The sequence below is a fragment of the Rhinolophus sinicus genome, chromosome 6 (genome assembly GCF_057876585.1).
Source record: "Rhinolophus sinicus isolate RSI-liver-muscle chromosome 6, RSI-T2T, whole genome shotgun sequence".
In the NCBI taxonomy this organism is placed as follows: Eukaryota; Metazoa; Chordata; class Mammalia; order Chiroptera; family Rhinolophidae; genus Rhinolophus; species Rhinolophus sinicus.
This window is the reverse complement of record NC_142506.1, coordinates 29073310-29094757: the sequence shown is the minus strand read 5'-3', so window position 1 is coordinate 29094757 and position 21448 is coordinate 29073310. Positions and strand designations below refer to the sequence as shown.

Sequence of the window (21448 nt, the reverse complement as noted above, 5' to 3'; positions counted from 1 at the left end):
GGACAATACTGAGGAGATACCACCTTGGCTGCTAAGATTCAGAGTTTTGACATTTCTTCGTATAGGCTTGCCTGGAGTCATCGTATTTTCTGACAATATGGAAGAATTCAAGGATGATGAAATTTCCTCTTTGTAAGCACGTTATATCCATGCTACAGAAGCCTTAGAATCCAGTCATGTTCAAACATACCACTGTGACAAAAAAGCGAAGGTCATGTGTCTTCCAGATTAACAATCTCTAGAGCACATACACCTGCAATCAGATGCATCAATCAAGCTTTCCACTAAATCTGCCCTTTGTACTCAGGAACTATTGAGTCACATAACAAAACTTCTGAGTCAAATCATCATCTGAAGGCATTTAACAGTACTCCAGTCAACATTGAAATTGCATCAGTTTTGAGCTTACAGCTCATGAATCCCAGCCTGCATACTCATCAAGGGGCATCGCCTAGAAAATCCATTGTAGGCTAGAGGAGGGTTTCACTTCAATGAAGCAGAGTCTGTGGACTTCCTACTGCCCGGCGTGGATAATAAGACTCCTGTGCTTTCATCTGTTCAATCGGCAGCCCTGAGTTTGAACTGGGTAAGAGCACTGCAGTGAAATCTTCGGCAAATGCCTCAAAGGAGCTTACTCTGCAAATTATTTCTGTGAGCAACACATCACCCACTCTTGAAGCTCCTTTTAGTCTTTGCCTTCAAAATAATCCTTATATGAAAAAAGGTGGCAGCACTGGCATTGGACCAACCATATCAGAGTCCAACTTGATTTGCACCTGGATTTTCCCTGAGGAAATGAAATACCTGACATAATTCAGACACTAATTTCTTCATGAAGAATTTAAGTTGCTCTCCATTTTAGACCAAACACTTTACTTAGTGTAATCTTAAAGAAATAAGCTGGTGATTATTCCCATTTTGTGTAGTCTACATAATGTTTTTTACTGTTTTAAGTTATAATTTAGTCACCCAAAAATAGTTTCTGATAAATCACATTTCAGGATATTTTTGAACCTGGGAATCTATCAAGTTTATACCAATTTTAGAAGAATCATTTTTAAAGGGATTGGAACAGAAAATAGGCAACGATAGTCTTCATTTTGAGTAGACTTTACAACCTATCACACTAGCACAGTGAGCAGTGCTTCCATTAATGATGTGTCAAGTATCCAAGAATTTTGGCTGTCATGTCTAACATAAATGTGCTTTTTCTTCAGAAAACAACTATATCCTGAATTCTTTATACTCTTCATCTATTCAAACACCTAGTAATTTTTAATGTGTTATTAAGATTTGTCTGTCCCACAAACTCAGAAGGCCTGAAAATTTTTACGAAACATTCATAATACACACCAGCCTTTCATTTCTTCCCAGATCATTAAGACATCTGAGAAACTGACCTAAATAAGCAAAATGAAAATAAAAGATTGAGGCTCTTTCAATTATTATCAGTTGTTCTCCAACTAAAGGAAGTAACTTCCTAGGAAACAAGAATGATAAATTTAAAACACATTCAAAGAATAAGTATGAACTACTTGTCTAAATTATCTCAAATTTTTGAAACATCCTCGGTCCTATTGCTCTACACTTAAACTCTAAGTAGATTATCATCAGATATTTTTCCCAGAGTGCTATTGGGAGGAACAAAAACAAAACAAAAGGACCCACCAACTCATGCATACGAAAGGTAAGAGATACATTTCTTTCTGTTTCCGCCAATTAAACTGTCCTGGTAAAAATCACATTACCTTCGGCTACTAGATGATCCAGCCCGATTACCTGGGCCATTACTTGAAACAACTGATATTGCATTTGCAATGGCCTCAACAGCAGAAAGCCTTTCGGCAAATGTATTTCTTTCAGAGCGCTCTGCTTCTGAAAAAGAAGAGAAAAAAATTAGGGTCGATTTAAACTTCAAAAATAAGTAATAGGTTTAAGTACGCATAGGCCATTAAATGCTAACTATGTATTTTAGTGCTCTAATTTACATAGTAGAGATAATAGCTTATTTTTTCCTCCTTAGAGCAGTAAGCACTTAAGATAAATTGAACTATGATCTTTAATATGTGAATTATTTCTGTATTCTACCTTATTTTCCAGCCCTCAAAGGTCAAAAATATGGTTATTCATAGTAGAATGAAATATAGATTCCACTACAAAGCAAAGACCCCACACATCAGTACTTCAGTCTTATATTCCTTTAATTATAATGAGATAAAAGCGAGAAACCTGCAAACCACTACTCAAAAATGTAGCTACCAGAGTATCATTGGGCAGAATTCAAAATAAAGAAAAACATTATGAATTACACAGTTGCATTTTAGGTTTTCAGTTTCCCCCCTTCATTCAGCCAATTAAATACTTCACGGAAAAAAGAAAAAAAAAAAAGCTCATTTACTTTTCCAAAAACATCTAACATCTCATTCAGTTATCTTTCCCTCTATATTCTAAAAATTGAGATAAAGGTTGCCTCAGTATAACTTGCCTTCATTTTCTAAATAATTCTCATGGTAATAAAAGTCATCTGCAATAAAAAAATCAGTAAAGTTCATTAAGTATTACATATACAGTTTGTATATATCATAGAGAATAGAACTCAAAACAACAAAAACACATTGATAAAAATTTTATTTGCTTATGTCACATACTCATCCTAACAAGAGGACAGGAGTTTTTACCATCTGAAAATGTCAAAACTCCTAAATTTTACAAAATAAAGTAAAAGTACACATAAATTCTTTATAGTAATTTTTCTTTCTTTTAATAGTTGTTATATTTTCAAAATTGCCTAAAATTCTTTTTAAAGATTTTGACATAGCTCTTAATCTCACCCTCTTCTTCTTTAGTTTCCTTATTGCTGGTTGGAAAGCAAACTGATACACAAGCATGCAAAATATTTCGGTTTCCATCACATCTGTGGCTGATAAATGTCTGTAGCATCTGTAGATTCTGCTCTAAAACAACCGCTTGCTCAAGATTCATAAGGTATTGTCGACAGGCCTCATAGTCACAGCGTAGGATGTGCTGCATTAAGGTTTGTTTCTGTGCTCAGACAAATGAGAAAAAAACTGCAATGAATTTGAATAGCACATGATATATGTCAAAAACTTCTCGTGGCCAACACTATCATTGGCAGAATTCAAAATAAAGAAAAACATTATGAATTACACAGCTAACTCTGCAAATAAGCAGAGACAATTTCAGGTAGCCTAGCAAAAGGAGTGGAACTTAAGGGATATCTTTAAAACATTGTACAACTGACAGGAATGGAAAAGGGTGGGTCAATTTTCTGTGAAGGACCATTACATATTTTAGCTTTTGCAATAAACTGAACTCTGTGGCTACTGTAGGAAAGCAGCCATATACGAGTGGCTGGATTTGACCTGCAGGCCCTATTTTATCGACCCCTGGTTACATTATATAGTACGTAACTATCAAATTAGAACCCTAATAGTATTGTTAACCAATTAAGCAAAGGGTATACGTTTTATTTCAGGCTTACTCACACCCTCTTAAAGGTCATATCACACTGTGGTACATGAAAACCAAACCTCCAACTCCCCAGAATCCTGACACACGCAGTCCCTCAAAGGCAACAACAAAGGTACGTCAACGTTAAAGACAGGGGCATAGAAACTATCGTTAACAAACTGAGAAACAGCATGCTATAGACTGAATACGTGTCCCTCTCAAAATTCCTATGAAAAAACTCACTCAACTCCAAAAAAACAAACAACCCAATTAAAAAATGGGCAGAGGACATGAAGAGACATTTTTCTAAAAAGGACATACAGATGGCAGACATATGAAGAAATGCTCAACCTCACTAACCATCAGAGAAATGCAAATAAAAACCACAATGAGATACCGCCTCACCCCAGTCAAAATGGCTATCATCAATAAATCAACAAACAACAAGTGCTGGCAAGGATGTGGAGAAAATGGAACGCTTGTGCACTGTTGGTGGGATTGCAGATTGGTGCAGCCACTATGGAAAATGGTAAGGAGGTATCTCAAAAATCTGAAAACGGAACTACCTTATGATCCAGCAATTCCACTCCTAGGTATCTATCCGGAGAAATCCGAAACTCCAATTCAAAAATCTTTATGCACTCCTATGTTTATTGCAGCACTATACACAATAGCCAAGACATGGAAACAACCGAAATGCCCCTCGGTAGATGACTGGATTAAGAAACTGTGGTACATTTATACAATGGAGTATTACGCAGCCATAAAGAAGAAAGAAATCTTACCATTTGCAACAACATGGATGGACCCAGAGAACATGATGTTAAGTGAAATAAGTCAGACAGAGAAAGACAAATACCATATGATCTCACTTATATGCGGAATCTAAAGAATAAGTGAATGAACTAATCAGAAACAGTTTTGGAGACATAGAGGAAAAACTGAGGGTTGCTAGATGGGAGGGGAGGTGGGGATAAGGGGGAAGGTGAGGGGATTAGAAAACAGTCAGTAACCACAAGATGGCCACGGGGTTTTGAAAATTAATTTGGGGAACGTAATCAATAATGTAAAGATTTTATAGGGTATCCGATGGACACGTGTCCCATTAGGGAGACCACCTCAGGGATGATATGGATGCCTGATCACTGCACTGCACACCTGAAGCTGAACAATAATGAATGCCAACTACAATTTTATATATATGTATATATATGTATGTATATGGTTACAGGAAGCGGAGCACAGCATTAGGAATAGAGACAGTGGAAATGTAATGGCTCTGTGCGATGTCAGAGGGATAGTGGATGGGGGGGGGTTTACAGTGTGAGGGATATAAATGATAAACGTCTAAGTATTACTTTGTCTTGTGTACCTGAAACTAATAAAAAAAAAAATTCCTATGTTGAAACATAATCCCCAATGTGAGGGTGTTCAGAGGTGAAACCTCTGGAAGGACATTAGCTCATCAGGTGGAGCCCTGTGGGCTTAATGGGATTAAAAGGGGCTGAAAGCGACCCAAGTTCCCTTCTACCATGTGAGGACACATGGCTGTCAATGAACGAGTAAACAAACCCTCACCAGACACCAAATCTATTCACCCCTTGATCTCAGACCTCCAGCCTCCGGAAATGTGAGAAAAAAATTTCTGTCGTTTATAAGTCACTCGGTCTATAGCAGGCTGTACAGACTAAGACACAGCATGAACATACCGAGGAATTTAAATGTACTTCTTTCAGAATATAAAACTGTAATTGTGGGTATTTAATGGAATGAATGTAAAGCATTAGTTTTGGAAAACAAGTAGTATTGTTCATTTTAACTAGAATGAGGAACTGGAAGAAAGCAGGTGGGAAAAGAGTATGTGGGAATACAAAGGGAAGAAAGAAGAAAGATGGATTTGAACAACTTGCTTTAAACTGCCTAAATAACCTATCCCTTCCCCCAACCTCATGGGGAGAAAGAGAATGCGGGTGGGGGAAGCACAAGAAAATACGGCTAAAAACTATTTCCAGTACCTGGAAATATGCCATTTTGATTGTGAAACTAAAAGTAAGGCTCTGAGGTGACCCCATCAATTTCAAGTTCCAGTTTAAGAGTATGAGGTACGCCACCTAAGACTAACCTTGCCAAAAGTCTGGTGACATATATACATTCATCAGTATGTTGATAGAATATGTCAAATTATAAAAAGCACAGAACGAGTATGAGCACTGTGTCTCTAAACATCACAGACAGATAGACAACTGCTAAGTATATTTCTCCAGTTTGGTCCTCTCTCTCCTGGTCTTCAGACTTGTACATCCAAGTCTGTATTTACCATCTCCTCTTAGACATCTGGTAGGCATCTTAAATCGAACATGCCTACCTCAAACTCCTGATATCAACCCCAACCTGCTTCATACCTAAATGGCAACTTTATTCTTCCAAAACCTTTCACCCTCTTACTTCCTCTATCCGACAGACACTCTATATTTAGTGATAAGCAAATCCTACTGACTCTAGCTTAAAACATATCTATCTAGTAAATCCTGAATCAAATCACTTCTCACTCATAACTGTACCTACGTCCTGGGCTAAGCTACCATCACCTCCTCCCTGAATTATTTTACTAGTTTCCTAACTGGTCTCAATACTTCCACCCTGTCCCTCTAGTATTCTCCGCATGTCAGCAGGATCTTCTCTAAGTCAAATCACGTCAATCTCTGCTCAAATTGTTCCAATAACTTCAAATGGCACTGCCTCCACTTCTAACAAATACCTCAACCACATGTTCAAAACTAAACCCCTCCTCCCTTACCCCATTTGTTCTTCCTCCTGTTCTTCTCCTTCACATCAACTCCACCCAAATCGGAAGCTTTATAACTCCTTTCATCATTTTCTGCTGACATCTTTCTAGTCATCAAACTTTATAGTTTCTACTTCCTTAGCATCTCTCAAATCCACCCCCTCTTCCTCATTTCCAGGAGTTCAAGCTCACTTTGTTTTCCACCTGGGTTTGTATTAGCCTTTTTCCCTGGCCTCTGAACTCCCGTTCTCTGTTCACTGCTGATCCTCTTTGTGAAAAGCCAGCTTAAAATCCTCCTCCTCCTACTTCTCAGGGGACTCCCACCAGGCACCCTAGTGCCTTTCTCCAGACTTATCAGTGCCACTCACTAACCTTGGAGCCCTACCTTCTGGTTCTGTCAAAAGAAGGTACACATTCTCTTGTACCTGGGACAAGTCCCACCTTTACCTTGTGTCTAGGAGACCCCTATCTGATCATTTAAAGCTGTATGCAGACATCACCTCCTCAGTTAAGCCTTCTCTACAGTCACCATCTAATTTATATCCCTCCTTTTGTGCTCCCACAACACTGTGCATGCCTTTCTCAGACACTTAAGTTACACATAATCACCTATTTATCCACCTCTCTTGTCCTCGTAGACTATAAGGCACTGTAGACAAGGGGCAATGAATAATCGACTCAAGATTGTTTCCCTAGACTCTAACGGTGTCTTCCAAATTCAAATACCAAGCGGTTTCAAAAGCCAAATTACCTCTACAGCCATGATGATAACAGCAGCTTTCTTTTTGATTGTTGAGTTGGCAGGAAGATTTATTAAAGAATGTACACCCATTCCAAGACTACTAATAGGTGGAAGATCAAGCCAATCAGGATCCCTTATTCCTCCCATGCAATCTTTGGCCATTGGGTAGATAGTACCATTTCCATCTCGTAGAATAATAGGAGACTCCTATAGCAGTGGGGAAATAATAAAGTTTAGTTCCCAATCAAAATGTGTCCCTGAATTTTTATAATATGTGTATTTATTCAAATCAGATTAGTTATATATATATATATATATATATATATATATATATATATATGTTAGTAATAATGATCAAATAAGAAACCTATTATTAAAATGTGCTGAAAATTCTAAATTCTTCAACAGTTTAGTAACAAGCAAACTAGACCAAACTCTACGCTTCATAAAAATGCCAATGTTGCCATGTCACTTTAGAAAAGCAAAAATAATCTCTGTACCTGTCCAGCAGTAAAAATGGCTACATTCCTCTCATTCTGACCAAGGAAAGCAATGCTGCTTGTAGGGAAATTATTTTCCTGTTCTGCTTTTCCTGTAGCAAGATCAAAGATACAGTACCGTACCCAATTTCCAGTCTTCAAAACAGCATGCACACCTTCGGAAACACACAAATGTAAAAAAAAAAAAAATTCGTTATGTCTTTAGTAATCTCTAATAATTACCTACGAAATTAATTTCGACCTCTCTGGTCACATTTGTAAATCAATCCCAACATGCACATTTTATTCCATTACATTACACACAGGAGACAAAAACTGCCAAATGCCCAAACCACTTTATTCCGTTTATTTACTGCACAAGTATTAATGGAATAGAGAGTATGCCAGTTGAAAAACTTATAGAAGATTTACCTTTGGAATCTACATTCACTGCTAATATTTCTGTTTTTTCAGGTATGCAGAGCTTTTTAGGAGTCCTTTGGAAACAGTCAGGAACTTTTGGTGTTCCACCAGTTTTGACAACCTGCATGACACAAAAGGAATTTTGCTCTCAAATTCCATAACATCCTCAAGGAGTTGGTCCCAATATGAACCCGCTGAGTGAATCCTCTAGACTTACCTGCAGTTCATCAATTCTAAGTAACCTACAATCCTGCAGGAGAGAAGAAGGGTCCGCATCTGAACCGGAGCTGCTCTGACAGTTTGTATTACTAGACGTTCCTGGGAATTTTACAGCAACATAGGCACCATCCACTTTCAGTACCTAGACATACAGGTGAATATGCTAAATATTAATCCCTTATATGAAATCAATGTGCAAATGATACTCATTGAATTAATTTAACATTGAAGGCATTTAATTCCTTATGAGTTTATTTCTTCAATGATCACCACCAAGTTATAAAATTTACCTGAACAGATTCACCAAAACTTTATTGTTGATGTCTTTATTCAAGGCATATTTTCTAGAGAAAAACTGACCCACATAACCAGTGATTATAGCCTGTGGATGTTTAGCAATCAACTGAAAATATCTTAGTGTAATCCACAAAATCCTCTCATCATCCTTTTTTATTAGTTTAGACCCTGCTGTGCAAATGAACTTTTCAAAGATGCTAATATTCTATACCTGCGCTGTCCAATATGGTAGCCAGCAGCCCTAAATGGCTACCGAGCACCTGAAATGGAGCTAATGTGACTGATGAGCCGACTTTAACGCAGTTAGCCACACATATAACTAGAAGCTACTGTACTGGACAACACAGGTACATAGTCAGCAATGCACAGAAAGACAAGCACGGGACTTGAAAACAGAAATACTTGAGTCCCACGTCTGCTACTTACGGCTTTTGATTTTGAGCCAGTGTGATCTTCTCAGAAGAACTGTAGTTTGCCCACAAACTACAGTTCTATTTTGAGAATCAAATGGAATAGTGTATGAAAAAGGCTTTTGTAAATTAGACAGCATGGTGTATCTACTCTTTCCTTTAAGTACAAATGAAACACCATCACATTTTGAACACTAATGAGCAATCAGGAAAACCTTTACTTTACAAATATTCTATAACTATAGATCCATTTTCTTTTTACGTACGTGGGGAGAGAAAGGTAAAATAAATGGCATTCCAGATAGTCTCCATTAACTTGGTTTCTTAGAAGGCAAGACCCTCCCAGGAAGAAGAGAAGAGAAAATGAAAGGTGACTTAAAGAGGGTAGCAAAATTTTTAAATATTATAGAAGATGATTTCCATTAGAAATGGCTAACGCTTTCAAAGAATAGATCGTATCAAAAAGCAATGTATCTCTTTGTAACTTTTCCATAAATCTAAAATTATTCCAAAAGAATATATTTTTTAAAGCAACCTATCACCATAAACGCTCAAGGAGAGGCTTAACAATCACCTGTTCAGTCAGGGACAGAGGAGACACCTGCGTCAGACTAAGGACTGGGACTAAAGAGATCACTGAAGGTGAGAAATAAAGCAGCTTTGAAAAAAGATGAGGAACACTCACCAACCACAAATTCTTAGATAACTAATACCATCACAGTTCTGTTACTTATTAACTCTTAGCTCTTCTGAACAAACCTTGCCAACAGGAACATTCTTAACATCTTCCACAAAAACGACTTCCCGAAGAGACCACTGCTCTTCGTTCACCTTTTCCTCCTCTTTCGGGGCAGGGGTGGACCGTCGTCGTTCTTAGACAACAACAAAATGGTAAGTACCAAAAAGAAAATGTAAAAGAGACTTTATAGATTTCATCTAAATATATGGAAAAAAGATCATTTGTAAAGGGATACAAAATTAAGATATCTAAATAAAAACTGCATGAACTACTGCTTTATGAATTGAAGTCTTACGACCAACTTCCAGTTCTAATGAATTCATAGTGAAAAACAGCCGTTATCTGTTAAATGTCTAAGAATATTAACACTGCTATAACCAACTACAAGGAGGAAATACAAAACATATTTTGGATTCTCAAAATAATGGCTATCTGAACGAGGGTTTTTCAAAAAGAAGGATCTGTTGGTCTGTACTTAGAAAAATGACATAACTATTAAAGTTTAACTTTCAATTTCCTCAATTACGAACAAACTACACTATAAATTTATTTTGAGGAGTTTAAAAAAAACTTTAAATCTAAGATACAGTATTAAGAATGGGTTAATAAATTCTACAAATTCTGAACAAATACCATGACTAAGTCATAACCAATTTATAATGGGAATATTCTCAACAAAGGTGAACATATATCTAACTAGTGGCAGTTATTTCCTTCTATTACTGCAATTTTACACATTGTAAAAAATTATAATGCTCAAAAACAACAGGAATAGTCAGCACTGTAAATTTTTTCATTTAAATAAAGTTGCACACACATACACAAAATCAAACCAGTAGAAACACAATTTATATAAAAATATATTAAAAATGGTAGGAGTTGCCTCAGGTCAGAAATAAACTGAACACAGCTGTCTGCCCGGCCCCTTGTTCCAACCACTGTGTACTACACATAAAACTTACTATATGGCATTGACGCGCTGCTGGCAATTGAGGAGGCATCACTGCATGTGGACGCCGGAGATGGTGGCGGACCCATTTCTGTTTTCACTGGTTCCTGCTTACTTTCAGGCCTGAGATTAGAAATAAGATTCTCCTTATAATTAGGAAAATGAAGTATTAGAAACTTGTCAAATGGTTTATTTTTAAGACAAGTTTATTGTTATATAAGGGAATTAAATATTAAAAACTTGTACAAAATGGTATATTTTCAGGACCCAAGGTACTGAAAAAATATACAGTGCATACTTCAAATTTTTATGTTTTAAAACCATGAAAGAAAAATATCCCATATATAGCTATCAACAACTTGGAACAATGACTCAGATAAGCCTTATCTAAGAATAATAACAAAAGCAATACCCAATTTATCAACACAGCTTTATCATAAGCCTTTTGAGCAAACAAGTTTCACGTTTCAGTGAACCTTTACTTGGACACAGCAATTTGACTGAAAAAAAAAAAAAGGTAAAGACAAATAAATAAAAAGCCCACTAGGATCATTAATTTCTTAGAGTTCAGAGAAGGAACAGCACTCTCAACAAGTTACAAATATTTATTCTTGAGCCATCTGGTGATGAACTATCACCTGCTATAACTAAAATGAGAAATTATAAGGTTAATAAACGATCCCGCCTGATTTATTTCATTAATTATATACTAACAAGATAACTATAGTAACCATACAATATGGTTAAAACATAAATATTTTTATTCATTAAAGGGCAGAAATCAATTTTTAGTCAGAAAGGTCACATGTTGCTCAGAAATTTGTTATATATAGATCATCCTGGTATGTACCAGGGGTGCCAAAAAATGTATACATGTGGACACTTCGGTCAACGTTGCTCAAGCAGTAGTTCACCATAATCAGAAGTGTCTGGATGCCATTTTGAGCACCTCTTGTAACTGCAGAAGTCAAACGTGACTTGTATTCATCTTTTGTTATCGGTATATATTGAGTATTACAATTTTAATAGTTTTCTTTTCTTAAAATATGAATACATTTTTTTGGTACACTCTGTATTATAATCAGGACCATCATTTCAACTCCATCATCTCCTATTGCCCCCACCAGAAACCTGAGTTTAGAAACAGTCCACAGAACACCAGTATTACTTTCCCCAACATCTTAGCTAAGTGCTCTGTGCAGGCACACGTGAGCACTCACAGCTGCTCTGCAAATCTTGTGATGGTAGAAGCTGCCAATCCTGACTAATCACCCGCACGCCTTTAAAGTGAGTACATTTGAATGAGTTGCAAAGAAGAGTCGATTGACATGAAAGTCATTACCCTCTTAACATTTAATTTCACTTAGCTCTTTTACTAAATTTATTAATATAGATGGCAAATTTCAAGGAAGATCTTGAAAAACTTCACATACACAGTATTTAAGTAGCATATTCTATTTTAATCTCGCTTATACTATTTAATGCACATCAAAGCATCAAAAATATTTCAAATGCTTCTTTACAAAGTTTCATAAAAAATGAAAGTGCTTTGTTATTTTTATTTTTAGGAAAAAAATCAATGTAATTAGGGAGAAAGTCTATAAACCTATTTTTTTATAACAAGACTGAGCACTAAAACAGCAAAAAACCTTAAATTACAATAGCTTTGGTTTATTAAAGATTCTTTTTTAACTTATTTAACAGTAAACCCTGTGTTTCAGAACTTCAACTTGCAGTTTTAAGATAGATAGAGGAATAGCAGCAATAGAGGTAGTAAATTTATAATAATTTCATTCATTAGAGGAAACTAAAAAATTTCAGAACTTTAAGAACCTCAATCATTTCTTTTCAACGCCTGTATATATACTTAGAAAAAAAATACATCAAAATATTTAAAATGTTATTTCTGGAATGTGATATTATTACTCTTCCATGTTTCTATAATGGTTACAAATGTTTATAAGATTAAGAAAAAAAGTATTTCAAGACTTTTACTAAAGTTTTTAAGTCCATGTACCAAACAACCAAATTATAACACATTTTAAAAAGTTTAAAGGTGAGTAGATGCTTCGAAAAGTACAGGTGTTAAGATCTGTAAACCTGGCTCCCAAACCATAAGCCAGCCCTAGAATGTGGTATTTCTGTTCACATATCCCTCCAACCAAAAGTTTACAAATCGTTTACAGAATTTCCTTTCTCAGCACACTGACTGGGACTGGTAAAACCCTTCCAATGATCAAGACGTAGGCAAGACGGTGGTTAGAAATTAAGATTACAGAGCGAGAGAGGAGAAAGTTGGCTTAGCATAGCAATGCTGACACATTATTACTGCTACACACCTAAAAGGATACACTCCAACAACAAAATAAAGACATCAAAGGAGAACTCTACACCTGAACAGCAAGAACAACTATAATATACAAATATTAACCAAGTTGCAAACAATACATTTTACTAGTTCCTTTCAAACTCTTGGAGATGTTAACAAGACCCCATCATGTTAGCACTTTTCTGCGTCACTGTACACCTACCTCTAAGTCTCCCTTCATTAGTCTCCTTCATATACAGTGTAAACTAAAAACTGGTGTAAAAATCAAGATTAGTTAGGGTATAGTACTTACTTAGCTTCGGTAGTTTTGCTAGCTTTGTCCATGCTTTTCAAGCTCTCAGGAGATCTAAGTTGAAATCTACAGCTATCATTCATATTCCAAACTGACTCCATTAAGACACCAACTTTAGGAATCCCAGCACTAATTGAAAATGCAACTGCTCCAGCATGATAAAGAGGATTATTTCTTAAGCATACCTAGTAAGCAAAAGAAAAATCACCATCAAGATGACATAATTTTAAAATAAGCTAGAACCAGTTTTTTTCTGAAAATTTGTGGATAAAACTTCCCTTTAAAAAAAACTGGTGGAAAGCTTAAAACCTAAAAGAGGACCAATAAAAAGGCTGTAACTGAAAGAGAAATGTGGCAAGACATATTAAAATATAATTTATTAATGCTTTCTTATAAAAATAAATGCACCTTAAAGACAAGGAGATGTGTATCCAGGGTCTGGCATATAATAAGGCATACAATGAAAATACAGGCACACAAAAGAGATATTGTGGATTCTGTTCCAAACCACGGTAATAAAGTGAGTATTAAAAAAAAGGCAAGTCACACAAATTTTTTTGTGTTTTTTGTGTTTCCCAGCACATATAAAAGCTATGTTTATACTATATTGTAGTCTACTAAGTGTGCAATAGCACTGTCTAAAAAAAAGTATATACCTTAATTAAAAAGTACTTTATTGCTAAAATGCTAACCATCATCTAAGACTGTTGGAAAAATGATGCTGATAGATTTGCATGATGCAGTTGCCACAAATCTTTAATTTGTAAAAAACGCAGTACTTGCAAAGCACAATAATGCACAGTGCAATAAAACAAGGTATGCCTATACATTTCTCTCAACAATTATAATCTGTGAGTCCAGTTCTAGCTGAAAACTCTAAATGATCAATAAATAATTCTTTGAACGTTAACAATGAAAGCTCTCCTAGTTGTGTGGCTGTGATTATCTGAAACCTGAAAGCTGTTCTACAAAATCTTAGTTTTACGTCAAATATTTTAATTCACTGCCATCTCTCAATAATTTAGTATCAAGCGATTTTGTTTAGCTTTTCTTCAGTATACCTTTAAAGTATTTTTCTGCCTTCCTTGTTTATAGTAATGTCATCCGACATGCTATTAAGGCAACTGCTAATATCCTGCTATTATGTGAGTCCACTGAACATGGAACTTTGAAATCAGAAATCAGAATTTGAACTAAACAGGGAAAGAGATGAAGAGAGAGATCTGTCCTAAGCAACTGACATAAATAATGAAGGCTGAACAATAGTATTCAAAATATTGAGTAATCACTGAAAACTTCCTAGTTGGTAAGCCAACAAAGGCGCCAGAACAAGACAACCATGAGCCACAAAAAATAGAGCCACAAACAAAAAGCTCCATTTAAGCTGGGTTTTAGAGAAAAGTAACAGCTAAAATGGTGACTACTTTTTAAGACATAGAGAATATAAGTAATACCACCTTGTAATGATGAGAAAAAAAACTGAATTGAAAGTGCTAGATGAGGAAATTAGCACATTATGTAATAAAACCACCATTTGTCTAAGCATTAGGGATTATAAAGTCCTTAAACATTCATTGCAGCACTTGCTATAATGAACGTTAAGTGTTAAGTTTTATCCTGAAGCTAAACTTCTACAAGAATCTAATGACTTAGAAGTGTAACAATATTTCTCAAACTCTCTTGGTCCCAAGAACCGTTTTCCCTATTAAGTATTACTGAGAAGCCAAAAACCTTTTATTTGTGTGGGTCATGTCTAGTTGGTATTTAATATACTAGAAATTAAAACAGAGAAATTTTAAATTATTTATTTAATAGTAATAAAGCCACGGTAACATAAACAATTTTTATGAAAAAGAACTACATTTTTTCAACAACAAAAAAATCAGCAAAAGTGGCACTTTTAAGTACCAAATGATTCTTAAAACCAGACAAATCTGGGAACCCTACCCCACAGGGACACCTCCTGACATCGGTGAGGATCTATGTTACTCAACTATTGAACAAAGGAGTCATGTGCCACATACATGCTATTGGAACCTGGTCCATTTCAAATAACATTCATCTGCAAAACTGCTTATAGCGGAGGGGGAAGAAAGACATTTTTAAAGAGAAACAATGTCCCTTAGTACAGGCTTAATTCTAATCTTACCTGGGTACCAACAGTGATGTTCGGCATCGAAGAAATACCGGCACTAGATTTGGGCTTTTTATTTTTCGCTCGAGCTTTCTCTAACATTTTTTTCCTTTGACTAAAAGGGACTACACCCCTGAAAAGGAAAAGCATAAATTGGTCAAAGAAGCAAAAAGCCCATTAAACATATCTGAAATTACACATATTATTTAGGCATTTCTGGTGTATTCCTTCTCTAGTATTTTTGCTTCAGAATAATATTAACATGGTCAACTTATTCTTAATTATAACTTGATCAGATGTTTAATACATAACTGGATCAAATTTTTGTTAAACCTTTAGGATTAAAATCTATAAGTAATTCATCATTTGATATGTTCTTCCAAATAATTGTATTTCATTGATAGACTTCCCTATACATTATTTCTGCCAATGCAAATTTACTAGTAACTTCTTAAAACACAATACAGAATACATTTAAAGTCCCTTTCTAACACTACAGGAATAATTAAGGCATGAAATAGTCATACAATGAAATACTTTAGTAACCCTTAAAATTATATTTTAAGTAATATTGTTGAATTGAAAAAGGGTGAAAAAATACCCTATAAGCTATGCTTTCAATTATGTGAAAGCAAAATACACATGGATGTACAGGCAAGATTAAAATACTCCCAAATGTTATCTTTCGGTTGTAGAATTATAGGTGATTTTTGCTTATACTTTAGATTTTTATAAAATTTCATAATTACAGTACACATTTTTATAAGCTTTTCTTTTTTTTTGTTACTTTACTCCAAAGTGAAATTTCCCTCTCTATAAAGTATGACCTTTGCTTGACCTTCTCATGTTTGTATTCTGCTACTCAAAAGACCTATGCAGAGAAAGCATTCGCTGAGGCCCCTCCCTGTGATACTCACCACCAATATAAATTGTTCTCTAGCTGGGCGCAGGTGTAAAGGGCACAGCAATGTAAAGAAACAATCCGTTCACCTTGGAGTTCTGAGTAAGTCTGCGCAGTGTGCTCTAATTTAGAAGCCACAGAACTCAATGTTTCATCTACCCATGTAGCAACCTAAAGAATAAAATATTAGAGGTTTAAATAAAAACAAGTAATCTTTTCAAAAAAATTGTGGTCAAAACTTCATACTCAATGGACTGGAATTCTGAAATGTTTTGAGCTGAAAGCTAAAAAAAAGAAAAAGAAGGCATTTCGAAAAGGTTCTTAATAAGACTAGAAAAAAATACTTTCCTCATACAAATAAATCAATAGCAGTTATTAAAATAAATGTCTAAAGCCATCTAAGGCATTAAGCAAATCCAATATTTGTCCAACAATTTTTACTAGAATTTAGTGACTCTAAGGCCAAACTGATAATCGGATATAATATCCATACTTTCTCAATCTATAATGCAATCGCAAGCTATAATGCTTTTCAGTATCTCTTTTGTCAGTATTTATCTTGAGTATTTTTTCCTTCCCTTAAAGGAGAAAGCTACCTCTAAAGTTGGATTATAATACAGACATAAACCAGCCACAAAAAGATAATACACTGGATAACTCTACTAAGGCTTTGTATTTGATTTAAGGCAATGCACTTTGTGTTTGTGCAACTAGCTAGAAAGACAGAAAATAAAAAGATGAGAAAGGGGCAGGGAAAGGAAGAAAATTAAGAATTGAAGGATGAAATGTTTATCGATCAGTGCAAAGTGTTTCATACCTTGTTATTTTCTGTAGCTACAGTTGCCCTTATGCTATTTGCAGACAGGAGGACTATCTTTTCATTGGTTAGTCCCAAAAATGTTGCTCGTGGATGATGTAATGAAGGATTCTTTGAAAGCATAAGAAAAATGATTACCATTTTCTATGTTGATATATAGATCTATTCAATGTAAGATTTCATATAATAAAATACCTGTGCATTTCTGTAAGGCTCAGATTCACTCCACTTCCACTGATAAAGTTCTCCTTTACTGCTAACAGCTAAAAGCTCAGAATATAGAGCTCCAATACAGATGAATTTTGTTCCATCCTATAAAGTAAAAATAATACAATGATATAAATGAAACAATTGCCAGACTTAATGGTTTGAATACAATCACTACATAAACTCTGAATTATATGAACACATAAACCACAGCTATGAGAAGTCTTCAGCACAGCCTGTAAGCCCCCCCCCACCCCCCCCGTCACATGGCCCCCAGTTCCCTCCCTCCTGTCACATCAGCCTTCTTCCTGCTCCTGGACCATATGTACCAGGATCCCACCATGTCCCTGTTGTTCTCTTGCCTTGTTGCTTCTCAGGTGACTCACTCCCTCGCCTCAGTCAAGTCCATTCAAAGGAGACCTTCTTTGACCACACTATCTACAAAACCACCATTCCCATATTCTATCTCCTTACTCTGCTTTCTTTTTAGTTCACAACTTGTATTAAGTCATTTCATTCGAATATAAGCTTTGTCTTGTTCACCACTATATCCCTAGTTCTTAGAACAGTGCACACAGTAGGTGAAGCCAGGGAAGTCAAGAGTCAAAAACAGAAGATTCCCTCCCTATAGGCTCTTCCAAGCTGCTGAAACAAATGTCTGTGGTTTTTAAGGCAAAAGTTTGTTTTAAGGCAATACACTGCACATGCAATGAGTTGGAATGAAATTAAATTATGCAAAGCTTAGACAATAAATGTAAATAAACAACATAATTGGGACTTTTTTTTTTTTAACGTAAGACCAATATGATCAGTCATGAAGTTACCCAGAAATCGCACAGCAAAACTTCCCAATAACATATTTTAGGTTGCACTTTTTGCTACTGGTCTATACACTACTTCTGCTCTCTGGAATTCTGGCTCCAGTGTATGCTAAACTATTGGTGTCTTTTTGGTTTTATGTCAAATTCCAATTTTATTTGGTTAAATGGGTTATAGTGCTCAGCTAAAGCTGGTAAAGTCTGCCAAGACTTTAAATATTAACAATTGGTTATGCCCTAATCGTACAGAAAGAACACTCATTTTCAACAAATAGAAAGTGCACAGCACAGAGCCCAGCACAAACAAGTGCTCAACAGAATTCAACCATCACTACTCTGCTCCCCTGACTTCATCTCCTACTCACCCAGAAAGCAAAAGCTTCCTGAATATTTCTATTCTGGATTTATTTAAAGAAAAAACACCATTCTCCCCTACTGCCCTCCCCCACCCCGGAGAAAGAAGTCTCCTCTCTGTAGGTAACCCCCAGACTGGACGCAACCCTCTCGTAAGCCCAACGGCCATCCAAGCTAATGTCTCCTTCAATCCTACTCACAGTAAAGTGAATTATCACTTGGCAGGTTTCACCTTTCCAGCTTTCCTTAACAGTTATAACTGCACTTTCAACAGCCATATCAAGGCCCCACAAATTTAATCAATTCATCTTCTCTTTAAATTCTCCATTCGAACCATGTGGCCCTGGTTCACCATCCGCTTCGGAACCTCTTCTCTCCTGCTCACAGGTCACTGCTCTCTAATGGCCTCCCTCTGATCTTCACAACTGTTCTCCATCTCCCTCACACCACGATCACTCCTGCCCCAGATTCTGTCCTGGTCCCTTTATTCAAATTATGTTCCACCCTCATCCTAAGTGACTGCATCCACATGCTTTTAAACATGTAAATCTCCTATCTCCAGACTAGCCTACAAGAGCTCTCTACCTGGATGTCTTCAAGTACCGTAGTACAGACAGAATGAATTCATCATCTCCTCCAAAGCTGCATGTCCTCTACAGTCCCCATCTCCAAGCATGACGTCCACCACCCACTCTGTATGGGAGACACATGGCAATGTGGGAGTTTTCCTCACTCCTCCTCCTTTTCTCTCAACCACCTAGTGACCAGTAAACCAGTGCTGCACTTGTCTCAAATTCCTCCCAGATTCTTCCCATCCTCGTCTCCACTGTCACTGCTTTAGTTGAGATCCTCACCATTCCTTTCTATAACACTACCAGTCTCTTAACTGACTCCAAATTTTTCCTATTCCTATCTTTATCCCTCAATGCCAATTATTCATCTCCTTGAAAGCAAAATGAACCCCACCAATCTCATCATATCAACTCTCAAAGAATTCCGTTGACTTCCTGGTGACTGCGAACATCTTAACTCCTTGGCAAGTCGTCTGGGGCCTTGCGGTCTTGCTCCACCTTGCTCTTCTACTCCCCACTACACGGCAGCAATTCTAAATTTCTCGTTTTCCCCCAAACACGCGGTGACCTTCCATGACTCTAGGCCCATGCTTGATATGTTTGGAATGCCTCTGCATCTTGGTCGCCACCTACTTAACCTTAAAAATGCTGCTTAAATGTCATCTTCTCTGTAAAACCTTGGCCAAATCTTGCATGTGGTATTAGTCATTCCTCACTCTGAGCCGCTAAGCATTATATTCTCACCTTCAGTCTACCACTGGTCATACTGTAAACACATTACATTGTCTATGAACGTGTCTTCCCCACTGAGTTTCCTGTGGGAGAGTCCATACCGTATTCACCTCTACATTCTCAAAGGCCCGCTTGGCACATGGCACATAATAGGAGCACACTGATAACTGAATGAACAAGTGAATTGTAATTCCAACTTCTTCAAGGAAATGCCTTGCCAGAGCAGTGCAATCCTGAACAAGCCATTGCCGTGGCAAAAGCATGGCACACAAGGCCCTCTCAGAACTGACTTAGCTATAGCCTTCAAGCGTAGGCCAACATTCCCTAGGATATTAAGTCCTGAATGAGTCAACTAAACCACAAAGGCCCTGAAAAGCCCCTATGGACAAATGTGGATGGATAGTACAATCACCATCCAAAGGAAGATGATGGAAAAATCACCAATTGCTTCTTCCCTGCTTTATGTAGAGAAATACACAACCATCAAATACACACAAAGGAACAGTCTTTTTAGCTCACTCATAAAAAAACAAAAACACAATGGTTTTATTGTTTTAATGACATACTAACAGCTGCTTCTGAACAAGTTGGGAGCCTGCTTCAACCCAGCTGGAAAAGTGGATATGCATTGTTTCCTTAAAGATCAGTAGTTTAGCTCTATTTAGCAAAAATCAAATCATTAGAGGTTGCTTCTAATTAGAAAGTTTGCAACTGTCTGAATGACAGTAAACAGGTCATCAATCAAACTAGAAATTCTTTCCCAAAGGGAGAGGGAAACTATTAAAAATATGATGGAAATTAGCTCATGCCCAAAGGTTAAGAAAAACAAAAAGCACTCAACCCGGCAACGTGAACTCCTACCACCCACATCTACATTTCGTAGTTTATATTTGGAAAAGTTAGTCTTCCAATTCCTAAATCTCTTCCGCAAAACCTAATTTTCATCTTTAAAAAATTTTTTTTTAATTTTCCTACTATCAGCAAACACTAGTTTTCCCGTTAAGTACCAGTTCCAACAGCAATGTATTATGGTTGAAATGGATGGAATACAACTACAGGTCACACTGCAATTTGGTCAACTGTCCTTACGCACACTTCATTTCTCCCTTGCCTTTCTACTTCTCCATATTCTCTTTATGCCTGGCTTCTTTTCCTTTTTATGACCATTTCTCTTTTCCTCTTACTTCATTATTAAATTACATTTGTGACACACCTAGCTAAGTCTTAACAAATACTTCCTGGAAACTTTCAAGTGTCAATTAAAAACCACCACCACCCAGACTCCCCACCTAACCTCCACATCTAGAACCCAGCAAGCGAAGCAGTATGGCCAACGAGTTTGAGCAATTGGTTCCAACAAGGAAGCTACTCCAATAACTGAAGGAAGGAGCCAAATGTCATGGGCTATTTGCTCTCAAAACCATTAAAAGAAACTGAGAATGACACAGAACAGTACAATTCAAAAGGCTGATAGGAATAAATTTTCTTGTTTCCCCTAGACTATATGGAATTAGATTCAGAACAGTAAGATGTATGACTATACATTAACATACTGACTTGCTGAATCAGTTTGTTTTTTCATCACCCACCACACAACTCTCACCAAGCTCTTCTCTGACAGTTTACTGAAAAGAAACGATAAGGCATCCTCTAAATGGAAAGGGTGTGTTTTGTGATAGGACACAGAGCAAAGTTTTTATATGTTCAGCTTCAGCAGATTTACTTAGCATGGATTTCCTGTAGTTTTTCTCCCTCCTCTATCTTCAGCATTTATTACT

The 21448-nt window shown here is 36.5% G+C and overlaps 1 protein-coding gene across 9 annotated transcripts in view; it reads right to left on the bottom strand.

The window, feature by feature from the left end:
- Nucleotides 1-21448, bottom strand: part of UBR5 (ubiquitin protein ligase E3 component n-recognin 5) — a 125051-nt gene that overhangs the window by 43513 nt on the left and 60090 nt on the right. For all 9 annotated transcript variants that reach the window (XM_074316762.2, XM_019717463.3, XM_074316764.2 and 6 more), the window contains exons 10-22: nt 17183-17299; nt 16988-17098; nt 16187-16341; nt 15285-15402; nt 13136-13320; nt 10528-10637; nt 9586-9698; nt 8118-8261; nt 7910-8021; nt 7499-7653; nt 7008-7205; nt 2832-3042; nt 1749-1875 (exon numbers count right to left, since the gene is read on the bottom strand). In XM_074316762.2, the coding sequence (XP_074172863.1) occupies nt 1749-1875; nt 2832-3042; nt 7008-7205; nt 7499-7653; nt 7910-8021; nt 8118-8261; nt 9586-9698; nt 10528-10637; nt 13136-13320; nt 15285-15402; nt 16187-16341; nt 16988-17098; nt 17183-17299 (1856 nt within the window). The remainder of the gene's footprint in view (nt 1-1748; nt 1876-2831; nt 3043-7007; nt 7206-7498; nt 7654-7909; nt 8022-8117; nt 8262-9585; nt 9699-10527; nt 10638-13135; nt 13321-15284; nt 15403-16186; nt 16342-16987; nt 17099-17182; nt 17300-21448) is intronic.